This window comes from Pocillopora damicornis, chromosome 1 (genome assembly GCF_964200805.1).
Source record: "Pocillopora damicornis chromosome 1, jaPocDami1.2, whole genome shotgun sequence".
Classification (NCBI taxonomy): domain Eukaryota; kingdom Metazoa; phylum Cnidaria; class Anthozoa; order Scleractinia; family Pocilloporidae; genus Pocillopora; species Pocillopora damicornis.
In genome coordinates this window covers 6,488,215-6,509,024 of record NC_142670.1, presented here as the reverse complement: position 1 = coordinate 6,509,024, position 20,810 = coordinate 6,488,215, and the positions used below count along the sequence as shown (strand labels likewise).

Genomic DNA, 20,810 nt, shown 5'->3' with positions numbered 1-20,810 from the left:
CTGATTTTTAAACTCGTGTATAAAAGTTAAGAATAATAAAAAAAAAAAAAGAAAAAAAATTCTCTCACCAGACTAAATATAAAACTACGTTGTAATTTGAACCAAATTTCCACCGCTCTAAGATTTTTCTCCGTAGGGTGAAAACTTCAATAAAAATCAACCGATCAAAAGCTACGTGATCCAAGAGTCGCTGCTTTCATACCAAATGAAAGCCAATTTAGATGTAAACATAATACTGCAGATTTACCTCCGGATAAGACCGCATAAATGCAATTAATCTGGAAAATGTGATGAGCATTTAGCATTTATTTATCAGCATTGTGGAAACAAAAAGTAAATAATCGGCTAATTGTGAATAATTGCTGGCTGAATATGTCGAGTTTCCAAGGACGAATACACGGAATCAATACAACAATACAGTCGCGTAATGATTGAGTGAAAACAAATGAAAATCAGCCGCCATAAGGTATTCATCCAACCCGGTAACGACGCGAAATGATTCTTGAACGCCACGATTTTCGAATTCTGTGTAGAAAGAACCAAGACATATAAAACGATTGGACCTTTCCTCTACAACAAAGCTAATAATCTTAAATATACTGGTTACAGGGAACGCTTGATAGCTGCCGCTTACGGCAAAATGATTCCTTTGTATACAATAGCTCAAGAAGCCTTTTTGCTTCAACTAATTTTGATTTGGTAAAGATTTTGCTTTTTTTAATCATTATTTCTTTAAAATTTTTCATAGCACATGAGGTAATAAAAATACAATGTGGTCCTATATTATTCATTTGGATTAGAATGGTCCTAATTTTTTTTTTCACCATTCCACATCATGAGAGTTTCTAACTGACCGTGTAAAGGTTTATTTTCGCATAAATCGTCTGATAAATTCTGCAAAACTAACGTAACACGCTTAGACGAATATAGAGCCAATTTCGACTACGTTTAAATTATGGTATATGCCATTCTTTTCATTATCAAATATGCATAAAGCCCCTTATATTACCCATATATATATTTTTTTCATTATGATAGGGTAATGTTTCCGTTTAGTACTCAGCCAATACTGAACTTTCAGGTCAGTTGGAATTGATGGACTGCTCTATCTTGGTGATTTTAGGAGATAAAATTATTTACCTCAAGGCGAAGGTTTAATTAAAAATTAAAATAGCTGTTTAAACTAACTTATTCATATAACTGCCAGTATTAATACCAATTTGAAACGTGCTTTCTAATACACCTTAATATTGGTTTTCTTCCATCGCTTTATCATGCTTATATCTCCTATTCAACCTAATTATTTTTCTTACACCAGGAAAAATGCGTTAATTATAACAGGTCCAAACGAAAACGAATACTCTACTAATAATATGGAAAGGTTAACAAAATATGTTTCTGTGATTGCAGTTTGAGGAAATAAGACCACAGTCTCTTAAGCATACCAAATTATTTACCTCAAGAATTAACCGTGAAGGGAATCGATATTGACTGTGACGAAAAACATGTCAGGGTGACAGGTAGCACTGAACAATAAATTCGGCCGTGGCCCAATATTCAGATCAAATCGTTTGTTTGCTTAAAATTCCACCTGTTCTTTTCCACTTGAGCAATGCCTCAACGACTCGAGTGCAACACTGCCGTGTTATTAAAAAGAATGGTTTACTTTTGTCATGTTTTGCCGCGGTTGTGTTTCCTTTCTTTTGCAGTTATTTGGAATGTTCGGAATATAGCTCAAGGTAAGTCAGTTTTAGTGACAGACGATATGAAAGAAGAGGAAAATGACCAATACTGGGAAATGTATTTGCTTTCTATTTCGTGGCTTGAAAGACATTTTGAATACGTTTTAGTTCTCTGTCAACCGAGTCTAAGCCAGGAGCAGGAAAAAATTAGCTTTTTTTGTTCAACTTAACATTCATTTTGCATGAATTTAGTTTATTCAAAAAAGATCCATTTGGCAATGTATCTTCTTTGCGAATGCCATTTTTTTTTTCGTTCAAGAGGTGAGGAAGACCGAACGCTTCTAAATTTAAAGAAGTTTAAAATTATTCAGTAGTTAGACCCACTTCGGGCAGTGGGTATCGCAATTGATATTGTTCACGGATTTGAAAGTGAAATAAACTGAATACTTGGCCGGGAAGCAAAGCTTCAAGAGAAATGGTGAAATTTGGAGGGCAATCTCTCAGCCGAAGAAAATAACAGCCGACCTACTGGCAAGGAAAAAAGGGGTTTATTTATTTAATAAAATTAATGCTCATATCGCGCAAAAACCGCTAGTTAAAAAGCCAGTGTTGCTTATTGGCGACCAGCTTTTTAATAACGTTATCATTAGACTCTACAGATCAAATTGGTTTTTTTTTCCATATAAAATAGTAGAAATGTAATGATATTTTTTCCTCCTTGCTTTGTTTCGACGCAAATAATCGTAGGGCAAATGTCGACCTACGCGGGGTCATTCGTGACGTAAGGTGGCCAACGAAATCACGAGGAAATTAATGGTGGATTAAAAATGTGTCAAAATCGTGAAATATTGGGAAAAAAAACGAAAAAAAAAACTCTCCAAGAGCCTCGAAACTTAAAAATCTAAAAATGATTTTGACAGTCTTAGTTAGAAGAGCATCTAGACTGTTTTGGTCCTGGCAATTTAAATATTGCCTGCTGTGAGCTTCTTGGCTCTTTCTTCTTCCTCTTTGATACTCAGAACACTGGATTCCGTGTCGAGTGGTCTGGGTTCCAGACCTTGTCTTGTGTTCGTTGGAAGGGCGCGTTACTTTCACAGTGTGTCTCTCCCCCTGAGAGTATAAATGGTTACTGGCAAATTTCCAGGGAAGATTGATGAGATTCTGGGGGTTACCTTGTGATGAAGTAGCGTCTCATCCAGGGGAGGGAAAGGCTGTCTGGGCCACTAGGCTCAGAAAAAGACTATTTTTTTTTCACCTTACTTTTTCGAAGTCCCTTTGCTAAAATATAATCTGCCTCTTAAGATTATATCACTGGGTGTGTATTATTTGGACTAAGGGGTCCTTTTTGTTTTTTTCTTTGAAACAGGAAAAGATTGTTATTCTTATGAATCGCTTAACATCGCAGAGCTAAAGCGAGGTAACTGCCAGCAAATCAAGAACGCCACTTCTCAACATTGGATAAAAGCTGACTGTAAAATAAGAAGTTCTGGGGGATACCGGAAACGTGACTTTGCTCAATGTTTACAGTTGTGGTGTGATTACTTTTCAATATGCCTTCATCAAACAACCGAATGGAAAAGCTATTGCTCCTTAAAGTTTTATAGACTCCGTTCATCTTTCTTCGATGTAAGTACAGGGGTAGGAGTGAATGACGTCTCTCACTTCAAACACGTTTACTTCAAGTATTGCGGTATACAAAAATACGGAAGAAACTACTTTTTGAAGACATTCGCCATCAGGATTACCTCCATAGAATGCCAATCGAGAAAAACAGGAAAAGGTTTGTGCCAAACTTGTTTATTATTTTGCCAAACTTGTTTATTATTTGAATTTATGTGTACATATCATTGAACTTGTTTATTATTTGAATTTATGTGTATATATCATTGATTCATGTTTAAAATCTTATAAAATCATTAAAAAAACATTTTATTCTGATATTTAGTGCCCCCATGTTTGAACACCGCGTTATGGAAAAAGAGTTCCAATACCTGCAATTACCTGAAAAATGGAACAAACAACATCTGGTACACAGTTGGTTTGGGTTATCATTCTTCACTGAGATGGTGCGATGCATTTCGGAACTGTTATGGGTCTAACGATCTCAGAAATCGGTGCCGTCGTGATTTTGACTTTTACTTTCGATTTCCACCAACTTTTACAGTAGAAATATTCAGTTATTTACCTCACACACGGATCCAGGTCAATTACGTTTGTAGCGGTCGTTACATCTTTGCTGTTAAAGTGATTCGGTGCAACTCTGAATCAAAACTAAATGGTATGTTTGGGATCAATGTCAGTATCTAAGCAAATTCGCACGTACTCCACCCTTAACCCAATTTTAATCTTAACTTGTTATCAGTTGACTGTTTTGGGTAATGGGAGGGGTAGGTGCGCAGTTGCTGAGACATTGACATAGATCATATTTCCCCTGTATATTGTGGCCATATTTCCCATGTTTAAAAAGTAGTCACGCATCTCTGCTGTGATTTTGTGTTTGTGATTAATGTAAAACATGCGTGCAAACTTAAGGAGATTGCAAAACATCAGCATTAGGGGAGGTGAGGTGTCTGAGAATAGAAATACTTTAGCGGGTAGATAGAAAATTTTTTCATCTGCAGACAGAGTTCCTTAAACATCTGATTAAGGAAAATGCAACAAATGACACAGTGACAGGGTGACGTATAGATTCCTCTTTGGTCGTCCAACGGAAGTAATTACATTTATCGCCTACCTAGATACTCGATTTGTTTGTTTGTTTGTTTGTTTGTTTTTGTTTTTTTAGACAGTTTAGTAGTAAAGAATGATAACGATGATAGTGATGATGACAATGCTGAAGCTCCACAGACTTTGAACTCTCAGGTACGTGCTTGAATTGATTGATGAAAACGATGATCTCAAAACATGTATAAGCAATATCGCGCGCCAATATAGTAAAAAAAAATTCTGATATGAAACAACTTGGCCAGGCAAGAAACGGAGTAAGTTATGCAGTGGAGTAAGGCATGCCTCTGGTTCTTAGAAATACTGATACTTGGCTTTCGGAAATTTATTACTTATCAGGTACTGAACGCCATTGGCCTCCTTGACATTGAAAGAGAGGGATCCATCCAGGTATTCTGCATATTCCTTTTTTGGAGATATTTTCCTTCAAGAAATTGTCCTACAATAAGTGTCCTAAAACCTTTTGAGGTATTAGCTCACCATGTTATAGTTTTCAAAAGAATCGATAAGCATGCAACTCGAAATATTTGGTACTAATATAAGTTTCGTTGATATAAATTAACACCGTGCTTTAGGAACTGATGACCAATTTTCTTGTGTTGTTCCAACGATTTCGTTGGCTTATTTACTGAATCAATCCTTTTTAGAGCGCTTTGGATGCGTTTGAGGAGACACTCTCCAAATTTTCTAATGGCACGTTTGGGAATCAAACAGAGGAGGAAAAAATGGAGGCGGTTTTTCAAGCTACATACACTTTAGAACAATTTGTGTTGGAGTATGCTCAGTATCACCTTAATAAAACAACACCCAACCTTAGCATTAACAGCCAAGAAATCGGTAAGGGAAAAAAAAAAGAAAAATTATTTATTACCTCTAGTGTCGTAGTGTCGACTTTCACGTCGTGATCGTTTTGTAGAAAAAAACCCTAAAATGTTTCTGTGTCGAAAAAAAAAATTAAAATTAAAAAAATGAAATAAATTACATTGATAATATTTTTATCACTACAGAATACGATGAACGGCGTGAGCGACCAATCTGGGTACATAAATAAAAGGAGAAAGGGCATTTTAGCCTGTACCATTTGTGTAATTTTGTTTTTTGTTTCATTTTGTTTTTAATGTGAGTTCATTAAAACTTTCTTATCAAAAGAGACGACTTTGCAGTTTAGGAACATATTTTTTTTCCAGGCCAAGGTAAGACCTGCTTATGCAGGTCATCTTCTACTTTGACGTCAAAGGGCAAAAAGGCCCCAAAGAATCAAACTTTGTCTTCTTATCAGTCTTAGGGTCATTAAGTTTGGCTTTAAGTTGACTGGTGTATTTTTTCTCTTTGTTCGTATTCCTTCCGATTGATTTTAAGTTTGTTTCGTTGTGTGTCTAGATTTGGAAATCAGACGTGTTTACCATCAAAATGAGAGTGATTTTGGTCTCCAGGGGCCTGAAGGACAGAACTTCGTTAAAATTCCATCGGGAAACTTTCAGAACGGTTGGTAAAGGATTCTTCTATCAAATACGTTCTATACTAAGTCCATCCATTAGTGCGTATTCAATGTGAGCTAAATTCAACATTTATCATATCTATAACAGGAGTTCCTGGAACATCTTCTTTATAACATTCATCTTCCAGCACCTTATATTACCGTTCTTGTTCATTTTCAGGTTCAGAAGTAGTTATGGGAGTTTTATACAAAAGTCTTTCTAAAATGCTTTTGATTGATGATATTTACACCAAAGAGACGACTAACAAAAGCAGGTTTGTGTGTGTGCGTGTGTTTTTTTTTTTCTAGTTTTTCTGTATGTTTTCTCGTCCCTTTATGTCTCCCATGCTTCTAGTCCTCCCTATGCTTTAAAAGAGGAAATGAATGATGAATCAACTAAGAAATATTTCCAAAAAAACAACATCAACAACAAAAGCAACAACAAAATAAAACAAAGAGAAAACTGACTAGTTCAATGATCCACCGCAATCTACGATTCATCTTTACATGTGTTATTTTCTTTTTTTCTATCGCAAATTCAGATTTTGTGACTAACTTGCTCCATCGACTTCCACCGTAGGCATCTCAACACGATCGTAATATCTGCTACAATCATTCCACCTCCCACGAGGCTGACGCATAATGTTACGTTAATGTTCAGGAATTTTCAGGCAAGTGCAGGAAATAACACATCTTGTTGAAGCTCCTCACATCACCTTAAGAGAGGACTACTGGATCAGTACGAAATTGACACTAACCAAACGTGTATTAGGAAATAAATTAAGTGAACCCTTCCTGGTGTCGGTATCCGCAACTGGACCAGATTTTTCGATTACCATTTTTTCTTCAGAACGTAAACGAGTATGTGTCTGGGCGAGAATATGAGAATTAATAAAATTAATCATTAGCCAAGGAGACAGCATAGTTAAACACAGAAAGGGAAAGAGCCCTTTCAAAAGTTGAGTTGAATCTTCTCCACCCTCTTCCCCATCTTATTTGGGTCTTTATTTCCTTTGAGAGATTTAACTTGTTAGGATCATACGATTTTGTTAACTACAGGCCGCAAAAAGGAAACGAGACTGCGTGTTTTGGAACACAGCAGACAGCAGGTGAGAGAATACAGTTATTTCCTTTGTTAATTACTGCAGCAGCAAGAGGTTACTTCTTTCACTCAACTGAGCCAAATAATAAAAATGTATGAAATTCGTAGCTGATATTCTTAGTGGTTGCAATCATTTAGTGGCGACGTGCTTTAAGTTGTCTACTTGCTCTGCATTTGGTTTTGGCACAATATAGGCTGCGATTTTAGCTTAGTTATTAGCGACTTTACTTAGTTATTCAAAAACATCGCGATCGCATCTATTTATCAGTTTGATTTTTCGATAAATTTAATCAATCCCATCTCTTAGCAGCCTTTTCAAATCATGCTTTCTCCTGCAGCTCGGTAGGCTGGTCAGAACAAGGTTGTTCTGTAAAATCTATGGACGAATCTCAAACGGAATGCAGCTGCAATCATTTGACCCATTTTGCTGTCCTGATGCAGTTTCGCACGGAACCTTACGATAAAGACGTATCTGAGGTGTGCTAGATCATGGGTATCATAATTTATAAAAAAAAGACAAAAATTGAATGCATTTAAAAACTTTAGAAGGGCCTTATCTGACTTTGTTTATACTAAAAGCATATGTACCTAGTTTTGTGCTATCTTACATATTTTACACAGACCGACAACAAAATTCTGGAGATTCTTACCTACATGGGTTTGACATTATCTCTGATTGGAATTACCATGACAATTCTCGGCTACGTTTTTCTCACGTAAGTACTTTATAAGAAAGTTGTTTAACATTGAAAGACACACATTATTCAATATCATACACTGACACTACTACTCAAGAGTGTTTATTCTTTCGAAGACAATTTTCATCCTCACAGACGGCTCTGTTCCTCTCGGCAATCCTTTGAATTCTTTGCCCCAGGGAGATGAGAGGTCCTTTGTCTCAGATCCGTGTTAGTTTGGTTGCTTCGCTTGGCGCAGCTCAAATCATATTTCTTGGTGGGATTGGTGCGACTGAGAACAAAGTAAGGAACAATAAACCAGGTTACTGTAGGTTTCTTCAGATTTTTCTGTCTTTTCTCATTTGGATATGAGGCAATGCCCTAAGTTTTCGATTAAACCACGATTTTGCCAGAAATATATATTTATTCTAGACGTCTTAGCATAAGCAAAAGCTAAATGATCATCCATGCTATATGAAGGCTGGGCTTTACTTCTTTGCTCACGAAGGGTTTTACTTAACTGCAGCAACAGATAGCTGAGCTGTTTCTTCTTTCCAGAAAGTGTGTGTTATGGTAGCAGCCCTTGAGCAGTTCTTTTTAATGGCCGCTTTCTGTTGGATGTTCATCGAGGGAGTTTACCTTTACTTGTTTGTTGTAAAAGTCTACAACGTTACAAACAAGATGAAGATATGCCACGGAGTTACGTGGGGTAAGGCCATATTTCAGTTCCTTTGCTTGTGTGTGAATAAATGGATTAAAAGAGGTTAAAGTAAAAGCTGATATGAAAGCGTAAAACCTAAGAAATGACTGGCTCCTTCCCGGCTCTAGCGGCATAAAAGAATAGGAGCATTAAATCTCATCCTGAAATGCATGTGGAAGTTAGTTCACTGCTAGTAAATCTGAAAAAAAATCTTAATTTTGGTGGACTAAAATCTAATTAAAGATAATGAGCTGTCTTACCCAACAGCACACCCGGCAATAACTCTTCCGGAAGTCAACCTTAAACCTCTTGCACCATTAGGACACCCCTACTCAACTCCTTGGTGCATTTTAGATTCCGTTTCAAACATATTTTCTTGCAAACCAGGAGTGAATGTTTTCGGCTTTTCTGTCACAGGTTTTTCTGCACTTGTGGTCACCTTATCCTTGAGCATCACAGCAGGCATTGCGGGAATCGAGAGTTTTGTCGGCGAGAAATAGTAAGTAAAACATGTACCTTTCAGTGAGGAAAGTAATAATAATGTTTCTCTTGTTCGTAAAAGATCTTTAAGCAAAGCTTCGAAAAATGTAATGATGTATCTAATCTATTATTTGTTAATACTGCCGTTAAATTATTATTTATTCTTTTGGTTTGTTTGTTTTTCGTCTGTCAAGCTGCTGGCTTTCTCACGAAAATGGTCTGATCTGGATATTCATTGTCTTCGTATTGCTGATTGGATCGGTGAGTCCCCCTTATATTTATCACTAACTTGATTTTGAACATCTATTGATTATAGGCTTACGTGTAACTGCGTGTCAAGACAACGTTGTTAACAGTGGCAGTGATGAAAACGGCATCGACGGCAATGAACAAAGTAGAAGGAATTAGGGCAAGAATTGAAAAAACAATTACTGAGCTATTTTCGTCTTTAATTTATCATTACATCAATAGTATCTCGGTGTAATCACTATTTTTTATACTTTTAGCTTAACATTGTGATCCTTATGCGAGTTATCAGGGAGATGACGACGATGCAACAAACAAAAGACAATCAGACTGAACAAATCAGGTAGAGAATGAAATCTTTAACGTAAGGAATCCAAAAGAGAACAAATAAACAAGAGTTCATCGGTAGTCTTTGCACGCGCACACACCCACATGCACAAAAAACAAACAAATATACGACAATGACGATGATAATGATGATCTTATTCTTCGGTGATTTGATGTCTTAAAGAGGAAGAAAAACATTCCTTTGTAGGCTTGGCATCAGAGCATGCGTGGTAATGATTCCTCTCTTGGGTGTCACGTGGCTGTTTGGCGTTTTATTGCCATTGCACAAAGCTTTTGCCTATATTCTCACGATTTTCAACTCAAACCAAGTAAGTTTGAAAGAAAATGTATATCTCTGTACTTGTAAGAAAAACTGACGAGATAGAATCTTGACTCAACGAGATCAATGTTTTTTTTTCAACAGGGTTTTATGATTTTCGTCTTGCACTGCGTGAGAAACACGGAGGTATAATATCACTTTTTCGTTTCAAGCTTGTAGTGTCTCCAGGTTAAATCAATTTTATTTTCTTCCTATCGATAGGCAATTCCTTTTTTATCACTCCTCATTAGATTTCTTTAGCTGTTTTTTTTCTTATCTTTTCCTCTTTTTAATCGTCCTGGGCCAATTTTATTGCCAACTGAAAATGAATCCGATGATTAATTTCACCTTTTTTCTCATTAACTTGACTCAGCTCTCTACAGCTAATTCTTTCAAATAAATGGACGTGAGTTGGTTTTGACATTTTTTGTTGCTTTATTCTTGCAGATAAGAAGTCGACTCAGAAGAAAGCTCCATTCCATTTTCCCATCAGTAGACAATGGAAAAAGTATTAATAGAAGCTCTCAAGAAAATGAAACTGCCTCCGGAAATATTTCGAGAAAAACTAAAGCTAAACATAGTGTTGTAACCGAAAGAAGAAATGACAGTTCAGAGAAACCTTTTGTTTATGAATGAATTTGGATACGAACACTAGAAGAGGACACTGGTTAGTTTACTATGGTTAGGAATCGAGAGGATGATTCCCGAGATATTCTCGTCAAATCATTATCAACTTAAATCATATAATAGCAGATGATAATAATAATTCCTCGATTCGCCTTTGTCTTTGACATAAACTGTGTATATAAGTCAGATACTGACTAACGTCAAAGACAAAGACGAACCGAGGAACAGAAAGGGAGCGGTATAAAAGATAATTGCTCCGACTGCCGCGCCCCCTACATCGGTGAGACTGGCAGAAACCTCACAACTAGACCGACCGAACACAAACGAGCGACGAGGAAAGGCGATGTAGACAATCACATTGCTGAACATCACCGACTTACGAACCACACTATGGACTGGCACTGCGCAGTGCCTAACCTACAGCACCAACTACTTTCAGTGACTGACCCTGGAAAGCTGGTTTACTAAACTGGAACAGACTACCCTCAATAGGTGTCAACCACTACCGGCACCATACAAACGACTCATTCACGGCATTAACACTACAAACGAACCGAACAGAACGACCTAACTTCACTAACGGATCGAAACAGACCAATCACGACTGACCCACGCCACTTGAGTCTTTAGGCGATGTCAACATCACGGCAAAACTGACCAATCAGTTTACACAAACCGGACCAAGTGCATTCGGCTGACAGCAACCTTTCACTTGACTCTGATGATGACTTCCGCTCAGGTTGTCGAAACGTCAGTCACCATAACCGACAACAGTCCTTCTCAGCACTACACTCACCCAGACGATCAAACTACACTGTTACATGTTACCCCCGGGTTCAAACCATTTAATGAATGACCTTAATTAATGTTATGTGCCTTTTAATGGGCGCCGCTGGTCAAGTGAAAAGTACATATTTATTTTCATACTGATAAAGTTAAGTAAAATCCTTATTTGTAATTTATCATTATTATTGTTGTTGAAAAGACTTTGATTACAAAAAGACTGTTTCGAAGGTGTTCAAGAACTTTAAAAAAGAAAACGAACCGAGACAATCACGAAACATCTTTTGTTTTTGTCGCGTAACGTATGCAATCTAGTGACATTCGTTGCCGAAATATCTCCGTGTGCAGTTAGTAGTCATTGTAAAGTGTTACATAATTCAGTAGCAGAATGTTTCTTGGCTCTCGAGTTCCGTAGCCGTACCGAAGAATTTCGAGATAACTTTGAGTTTAGAACCGATCCGAAGGGTCTCAATTGTAGTTAAGTGTTATTTTTTTGGTGTTTCGTCCTACCAATTGTGACAAACATCATTCGCCGCCTAGCTAATTGCTTTCCTCTCAATTTGTAAAACGCTAATAGCTTCAATAGCTTGAGGAAGAATTAAAATTTTAAAAGATGTATTTGTTTCAAATTGTCGAGGTTGATATATATATTTTTGGTCTTTCAGTTAAGGGTACCGAAAAAACAAGGAAAAAATCTTGTGGCCAGAAGGAAGTTTAACCTTAAAACTTCCCCTAGCAGATATGATAAAATATTCATTTGAAAATTTATCTTTTCCGCAGGTAAAACGTGCTCAACCTCATGACAGTTCGTTATGCAAAGTTGGAAATTCGGCTTTGTTTTCAATAGGATGCCGACTGTGTTGAACACTCTTTGTCTTCTTTCAATTCTCAGTTATTACTCATCTGTCCATGGCAATGTCATTAACAGAAAAACAGCTGCAATTCAAAAAGTGTACCTAACTTAAAGGTGAATTTTAATTTTGAAATATTCCGGAAAAATATTTTGAAAACCTATGACTTGTCGTCCGTTATTTTATATTAAGAGGGTAGCAAATTTGAAAACCATTATGTTCGTGTTAAGGGGAGGTTAAGTCGCAAAAAGTGTTGTGGGCGACAAAAATATCGGTTCCTTTATTATGAACTCTGCTTTGAGCAATTTCTTACTCAATTGCCACCTGCGGTTGCCCGTCGGTTTCCATGACACTTTCCCATATGAAAAATAAGTATTCGTGTCATATCCCGGTACTTTCTAAATTCATAAAGTAAATAAGGACACAGTTAGTCAGTTTAGTGCCATCAAACTCGAGGAATTAAGTGTTAAAAGCTCACGCCGAGCTTGGTCACTGCCTTCTTCTTTGGTCTTTCAAGGTTTAGCCTTTGGATATAGCCTCTACCCAAAGTCATCGACAAAAAAAAAAAGTACTTTCATCGCTGTTTAACGAGACAGTGATCTTTAAGACACAAAAGGCCGGATTCATATTTGAAGGTTCAAAGGGATCTCTAGCCAAAATGTTCTGGAGGATTCTCTTCCTTGCATTCTTGATTGGTGAGTACGACCAAGCAGTATGGTAACCTTCTGAGTTGCTTGTTTTTAGGAAACTTGACGTATGAAGAAGGCCAGTGGCGCCATGATGTACTACGCATTGTATTTTAATTTATATATTTAGCCACAGGGTCAGTTTGTCGTTCATCCAATTCTTTTTGTACTTCAGGAACATATCCTACCTACTTAAGACATTATTTGTTCATCCGTCGAGTATGAATTTGTTTGTTTTGTTTTTTCTTTTTTTTTTGGAAGGGGGAGGGAGGGAAATGTTCCATATCTTATTTATATATGCTTATCAACTTGTTTTAATCGATGTCGGCATCAAAATGATGGTTTTATTACTAAGTACTTGCCGCTGAAAATATTCTCGCTGTAGCCAAAGATTTCCGTGGTCTCTTGCAAAGAGGTACCTGAAGCAGGCTATTGCGGTTAAAGTCTCTGTCACAAAATTAATTTTATCATCGGAAGTTGGGTACAGGGAAGCATTTTCTTATGAATTTAACGTTTTTACCTGCGTGATTACTTTCAGGTCATAGTTACCAGTGTCCCAAGAATTACGGAAAGTTGGAACTTAAAGGGGTAAAAGATACCTGTCAGCGAATCGAAAACGGAACCGATCCGCCTTGGTTAAGAATCACCTGTCATCTTTGGTATAGTTGGTATCGTTGGTATTGTATCCTGACGTGGTGCAGAGACTTCGCTTTTTGTCTCAAGCAATCCGTTCATTGGCAAGGAGAATGCACTAGGAGGATTGATAAATTCATTTGGAGAAGTCGTTCTAAAAATATAAAGATGGAGTCTGTAAACGGTGGCCCATCATATAGTTTTGACTTCCAGAGATGTTATGGGCAAATCTACATAAATATAAGATTATTCAATGGCACAATGCAAGGAAATGGTATGTATAGAGGTTTTTTTGATGAATTAAAATCATTTATTATCTATTTTTTCATCCATTTTATCATTAAATGTATCAGTCTCTCTGGTCACCCGATAATTCCTTCATTTCTTCGTTCATGTGAGAATTAATTGTTTGAACCACTCATTTAACAATTTCGTGTTTTCCTCACTCAGCAATTGACTCATTTATTCAATTATTTTACTCAGCCATTTATTGCTCTTATTTATTCAAATTAATGACTTATTACCTTTAAGCGTATATTAATATGTGTCCTTTCCACACAGGTACTAAGCCAGGAGCGGAAAGCCTCCGTAAGGAGGTATTCTATTTATATTCCCTTTTTTTTTTGTTTTGTTCATGTTTTACAATACATCACTTTTGTGACTACTAACTTAGTTCCTGCTCTATGTATTTATAAATCACATCATTATTTGATCATCAAACGTATTTCCGACAAACCGATTGAAATTTCACGCATAAAAAAGAGTATTTGCTTTGTTGATTTCATTGGGTCAAAGAAGAATTGATGTTAATGGCTTGTTGCGTATCCTGACATTATGATTTTAGTATGGTTTATCAATGCTTTCTTTGAATTAAATCACTTCACTGTTTGCGTAGGATATCTTCAATTCTTCAAACACCATTCTTCAGCGTCTTACAAAAGAGATACGTAACAAAAGTCAACTAACGCAGGAAGAGATAGAGGACGTCTTTCTTGAATTGACCTCTTTGGAGACATCCCTGTTGGAATACGGACAGTATAACCTTAATCGCACAACAAGTGAATTGAATATGAGCAGCATACACATGGGTAAGGCACTTTCTAATATGATAAGTACATTCGACATCATGGTCCCTCCGGTTCAAGAGATGGCGATGGAAAAGCGTTCATTGCACAAGATAGCCTTACCACAGCATTCTGAGGCAATAAATCTGTAATTCACTAAACTAATTATCACTGTTCTATCGCTAAACCTCCTCGAATTTTGATAGAAAAACTGATCCTCCTTAAACACTTTAAGGAACTTTTCTCGCTCATTGACATTATTACCCATTATACTTTGTTTTTAAATCGATCTTTCTATTTTTATTATTGTTCTTATTATTAGTGGTAGTATTACTATTTTTACTATATATTATTATCGTAATTATTATCATTATCATCTTCATTATACTCGTACCATTTTCTTTTCTTCTTTTCTCCAAGATGTTCTTGTCAGGAAAATCTCCTACCGAAACCACAGCCACCACTTTCGTCTGGAGGAACCTACGGGAGAAAATCTCCTAATCATTCCATCGGCAAATTTGGACAATGGTTTGAAAATTTAATTTTTTTAATATGCGGTGTTTAGACGTTTTGTTCTTTTATCAATCCATATATTCATGTGTTCATTTCGATTTTTTTGTTGATTTAGCATAATTTTCCACAATTCGTGAAATTGTTACATTTTTATTTCTTTCCCAGGTTCAGTGATACTCGGAGTGATATATAAAGACCTCCATCAACTATTTACCAGAAACCAACCAGAGAACAGTACCCTGAACAATCCAAGGTCTCCCAGATCTGAATTATACTTACTTTTCGCATCTTTGTATACATATATGCTTTGTTAGTTTCTTCAAGCCAAAAACTGGGCGGTTTTAAGCTAAACAATGTATATTTATTTATTTTATTTATGCTTGGAAATGTGCATTTGAAGTTTAATAATTCTGACTTTAACTGCTCCGAAATAGGGAAGTCAACTCCATTATTTTGGCTGCTACAATAATTCCTTCGCCCACCAGACTACAGGAAAATATAACTTTGAAGTTCAAAAACATGAAGGTAGCATGAGATATGATTTTCTTTTCATGATAATTTTTACCATACCGTGTCTTTTCTGGTTGAGATCGAGTCACTGTCTGAAATGGAACTCGCTTATTTTTAGCCTACCTGCGTTGCTTTATGAATTCGGATTTCGTTAGATTTCGATATATAGTCCACAATGCGTTATGTTATGTATCTTTCATGAATTATGCTTTTTCGCTATTATTTCCATTATTTTAGGATGCAACTAACGAGAAAAAATGTATGTTCTGGAACATGATCAATGAGAGGTAAATATAGCTTGATTGTCTCTCTACCTTTTTTTTTTCTTCTGGTTCAAGACATATCATGAGGCTAGCATTGGGTTGATTAAGTGGGAATAAGGTATGATTTATGCTTACCAGTTTCTTCTCGGTCTGATGCGATCACTTATATCTGAATGAAGTCAAGCTGCGAAAGAGTTCCAGTAAGCTAAATTGTGGTGCCCTAGGTTCAAATTTGTCACATGAAGCTCTCCACGCGTGAAGAACAAGTTTTGAGAGCTAGTGAATGCATGCAAATACTTAACCCTTTAACTCCCAAGATCTCACTAGTAATTCTCCTAAATGTGTGCCATACAGTTCCATACAGGTGTTAGTTTGGATAATTTTGTATTGGATCAACTCAAAATCCCCTCACTGATAATCTTCTTTATTCTCATCACTTGTCTTCTTGAAATTGTTTTGATATTGTAAGGAGAAATTCTGTGTTGGTCACTCGTGGGAGTTAAAGGGTTAAAAGGATCATCGTCTAACCTTTGTCACCTCGAGTACTTATCAATATTATTGGATATGGGGCTCCATCCCCATGACTTGCACTAGAGTCTTGCTTGATCGATAAATTATCTATTTTACGTTTCAGTTCCATTGGCTGGTCAGGAGAAGGGTGCTACGTCAAATCTACTGATGCATACCAAACAGAATGCACATGCAATCATTTGACTCATTTTGCTGTTCTTCTGGACACATCATCTAGTACAGAGACTGCCGATATATCAGAGGTAAGTGTCACCATAACGCCTGCAACTCCCTTGTACGATAAGATCTGCTTGTATATTCAAACAAAAACGTATTAGTTTAACATTTTAGTTTTTAAAGTAGAATAAAACTTGATTAAATTGATGTATTTAGATTTGTAAATATTTTGAAGTATTGTTATTGTTTATATTTCCCCTCGTTAAAGAAAGACGAAAAGAACTTGGAAATTCTCACATACGTCGGGCTGACCCTTTCTGTTATTGGTATCACATTGACGATAATCAGCTATCTTACTCTCACGTGAGTAAAGTGGTTAGAAATTAGAAATGTATGTCAGCCAGAACAGTAAATAACTGATCGAAAAAAGTTTGCACATACGCTGAGTTCTGTCAATGGACAAACAGAAGTGATAATCGTGCAGTACTAACCGATTTGCCCATTGTTTGCTTACTTCTTTGAGTTCTATGATGACGAGAAGACCTAGAATCATTACCCTTAACAACATACCTATCTTAACTTCTACAAAAGAAAGAAAGGGTAAAATATTTTAATAAAGAATATCTCTTTTATGTCTTTTAAAATTTTTTTTTCTTTTCTTTTCTTTTCCTTCTATTTTTTTCTTTCGTTTTTGTTGGCGTGCCAGAGACATGAGAGGACCTTTATCCCAGATTCGAGTGAGTCTCGTCACTTCTCTTGGTGCAGGACAAATCATGTTTCTCGCCGGGATTGGAGCGACTGGGAACAAGGCAAGAATTCTGTGGAAATTGAAATATTTACTGTCCAGAAACGAAGAGGCCAATTGACACGCAGAAGACTGCGATAAATATCAACTTCGAATAAAATGAAACTAACGCGATTTAAATGCTTTTCGAACAGTTTTAAATACTTTGATCGTGTTTTTTTGGTCGAATATTATTTTTCTTGTATTTTAGTGAAAATGGCTTTTATGGTGAGCGGTGCGTCCCCGAAATCTCTCTAGGATTTTGGATCGGTCAGTTTGCAATAGGAGTCAAGACGACACGCCTTATCAATATTTACGATACAAATCAATCATGGCGTATGTATCATTAAGGCAAATTGCAAATTAACAGAAATTTCCTCTTTCGCTTTCCATTTTCCCAGGGAGGTTGCCTTACAGTGGCAGCTCTTATGCAGTATTTTTTGATGGCTGCCTTTTGTTGGATGCTGGTCGAGGGAATTTACCTCTACCTGTTTGTTGTGAAAGTTTACAACGTTGGCGACAAATTAAGAATGTGCCATGGAATTTCATGGGGTAAGGTACTCTGTGGCTATTAAAATACTTAAACACTTTTAATTACCACCCCTTTGTGTTTTTACAATATAGTTACCTATGTCTCATAAGTCCAACTAATTTAGGTAGCAGTTTCTTCGAACGATTTGTCTTCGATTCTCGTTCACACCATATTATCTGTGCGTCCTTGTTCCGTAAGGACCCCTCTCCGAATTCAAGAATACGGGGCCAGGAACATAATCTGTCACTTATATTGCATACTTCAGTCCTAAATATCCCTGAATAGCGGTGCTTAAGATTAATATCCAATGTCGAAAGGGAAATTCTACCCTTGACGGGTGGGAATAAGCTAAGTTTCATGTCTGATTCTTTTTAATCCTGTAGGCCTTCCCGCGCTCATCGTTGCCATATCACTAAGTATTGCAGCTGGAAAAGATGGGATCGAAAGTTTTGTGGCTGATAAATAGTGAGGAGAATTTCATTGTACTGGTCTAGTGTCATCCCACCCAGCTTTCCAAGAAGTGATCTGACGCAAGTATTTTGGAAAACGAGCAACTATCTTGTTAGAGCTGAACCAAATACACGTGTGGATTAAAAAATAATTATTTTCCGTTTTTATGTATTGGCTTACTGTTATTGTGTTTCGAGATAGAAAACCTAAAAATTCTGAGTCTGAAAATCGGTTTTAAATCGGATTGTTCAGGCTGCAATTATGGATTCCATCAGTCAATATTCTACAGAAAAGGCGCGATCAACGCTTTCAATGTGTGGAAAATCCATATTGGTATGTCAAGTAGTCCTTGACAAACAAAGCATCTATTTATAGTTTTGTTTTCTTTTCGTTTTTTGTTTTACTTTGTTTATTTACTATTATCTTTTATTTATTTTTTTTCATTAAAGCTGCTGGATGTCTTCTGCCAATGGCCTGATCTGGATATTTATAGTATTTGTTGTGCTGATTGAATTTGTGAGTGAAAATAACCAAGATTATCATTATCGAAACTAAAAAAAAATCTTTCATGGGGCTCATATAGGTTTATTTCCTTCTTTAAGTTCAACATTCTGATCCTCGGGCGGGTTATCAGGGAGATGGTGACTATGCAACAAGAGAAGGACAAACATAGCGAGCAAATAAGGTATGGTCTCCTCCATAAAAGGAAATCCGGTTTCAGGAATATTGGATCTTTGAATCAGCTCCTTCTCTTAAAACGACAATCTGGAATCTAACCTTTTCACAAATCTACTGAGGAAGAGTCCGAAATCCGGAACAGTAACAACGAGAAAGCATCTTGATAGAATTGCTACCTAATAGTGCTTTATCATCAACAATCACATCATCAACAACCCCATGTTTTGCTTTGTTTTTTTTTTTTGCTTTATTGTTGTTGTTGTTTTTTATTTTGTTTTGTTTTGTTCTTTTCCAGACTTGGTGTCAAGGCATGCATAGTTATGATTCCTCTGCTGGGGATCTCGTGGTTATTTGGGTTATTGGCACCATTACATAAGGCTTTCGCCTACATCTTCACGATCCTCAACTCTACACAGGTAAGATGTAGATAAAGGTTGGTGGAGATCAAAAGATGTTATATTCTGTCAGATGCACAATCCCGGGAACCTTGGGATGGTGTTATGTTGAATTCATTACTCTGCCAGCTCAGTGGTTTAAAAATTGTTTAAATCTGGTGAAATCATAACCAACTTATCATCGTCATAATGAAAAAACTTCTCACTTCTATTTAATTCAACAGGGTTTCTTGATCTTTCTTCTTCACTGCGTGAGGAACAGCGAGGTCAGTGATTTATCGTTAAAAATTGCATCCCAATGTCTGGTATTATATCGATTTTTTTAAACTACAGTGGAGACCAGGAAGTTCTATTTAATTTCGATGTCACATCAAAGAAATTAAGCCCTAGTTCGAAGGGCTCGTCCTTAGATCCGGACTACCTGGACAAGCAAAAGCAACATGACAAAAGGAAGCAATGTAGGACCAAAATTATCATTATATTCACTTGTTCTGAAGGGTTTGGAGCTTCACACGTGCACAGGAGCTCCGCTCAAATTCCCGTGTCTGAGGATGGGGGTGTGGGAAGAATGGAGAAAAGACATGGGTTTCAGATCGGTCTCTTTTACGGCGTAAAATGTTAGAATATAAAGTTAATGTTGATAATATTTCCTAAGCGCAAAAAAGGAAGAATTATACGCCATTTTTTTTTCATTTTATATCGATACCTGTCTAGATTAACTCCAGATAGCTGAATGACGTCAAATTTAGTTGACTTGTAAAAACTGGCTGTTGTTGAAAGCCCATACATCATAAAGTCAAAGGAAAAAAGAGTACGACTTACAAACTCCTTGAATGCAATAATGTGGCTGATTTAACTTGCACTTTATAGGTAAGGGCTCGTTTGAAAAGAAGGATTCAGGCCATCTTCCCAGCTGTGGATGATGGGACTAGTACAAAACGAACATCCGTTGTGCCCTCGGAAGTAAATGAGGATTCCACAGCCATTGCTGCGCCCAGAAAAATAAAGGTTCAGCCACTGAGTAACGGCGAAAAAACTAAAAAAGTTCCGAGCAAAACCTCTGTGTAGTTGTCAATTTGTTACATTGAACATAACAACTATAACTTCGTAGTGCGGCATATACAAGGAAAAATATTGTAAGTTAGGAATCTGGCAGCTAATTATTTAATACAATATCAGAATAGAACTCTTACAGAAAAGCCACGAAAAAAAAAACCAAAACAAAAAAAAAATAAATATAAGGGGAAGAAAGTCGTTATCTCTATTGACGAAAGTCCTAATTTGTTTCAAGTCTTTTGACCTGCTTATGCCGAACCTTAAGTTGGCTTATCAGTGCATTGTCGGTGACCAGACCCCCGTTTCTATACAAGAAACTATTGTACGTTTAGATTTTGATCTGCTATTTGTAGATGCATATGCATTTTGAATTTACTTCTGCTAACTGATAATTACCAAACGTAGAGCATTTCGTGTTCTTAGAATGTTTATTTAATTGATGAATCCATGGTATGACATTTGCATCTGCTTTCAAAAAGATGGAAACGGCCAACATATAAAGCTAGTAATAAAAGCTCTCCGTGGAGATTGAGACCATATTAATCTTAGCATGTCTCTTTACAG

General features: G+C 36.6%; 1 protein-coding gene and 1 pseudogene across 3 annotated transcripts in view; one reads left to right on the top strand and one right to left on the bottom strand.

The window, feature by feature from the left end:
* LOC149051612 (uncharacterized) overlaps positions 1-20,810 on the bottom strand; it is a 418,635-nt pseudogene that overhangs the window by 211,933 nt on the left and 185,892 nt on the right. The window lies entirely within an intron of this gene.
* On the top strand, positions 1,051-20,778 carry LOC149051634 (uncharacterized). Of its 2 annotated transcripts, XM_089183861.1 has the most exons (35): positions 1,051-1,739; positions 3,049-3,462; positions 3,628-3,960; positions 4,468-4,544; positions 4,746-4,796; positions 5,054-5,243; positions 5,787-5,891; positions 6,065-6,158; positions 6,464-6,554; positions 6,943-6,992; positions 7,324-7,462; positions 7,607-7,701; positions 7,863-7,965; positions 8,221-8,371; positions 8,780-8,861; positions 9,037-9,103; positions 9,624-9,744; positions 9,840-9,881; positions 13,220-13,588; positions 13,876-13,910; positions 14,210-14,402; positions 14,799-14,906; positions 15,057-15,144; positions 15,326-15,416; positions 15,639-15,688; positions 16,299-16,437; positions 16,620-16,714; positions 17,058-17,160; positions 17,537-17,687; positions 18,051-18,132; positions 18,567-18,633; positions 18,720-18,802; positions 19,091-19,211; positions 19,415-19,456; positions 20,061-20,778. In XM_089183861.1, exons 1-35 carry the CDS (start codon positions 1,613-1,615, stop codon positions 20,256-20,258), a joined length of 4,347 nt encoding a protein of 1,448 aa, XP_089039987.1. In that variant the 5' UTR covers positions 1,051-1,612; the 3' UTR covers positions 20,259-20,778. The 2 variants fall into 2 exon arrangements, 1 of the variants encoding a protein (XP_089039987.1); XR_016180178.1 differs by lacking the exon at positions 18,567-18,633 and having other exon boundaries at positions 1,055-1,739.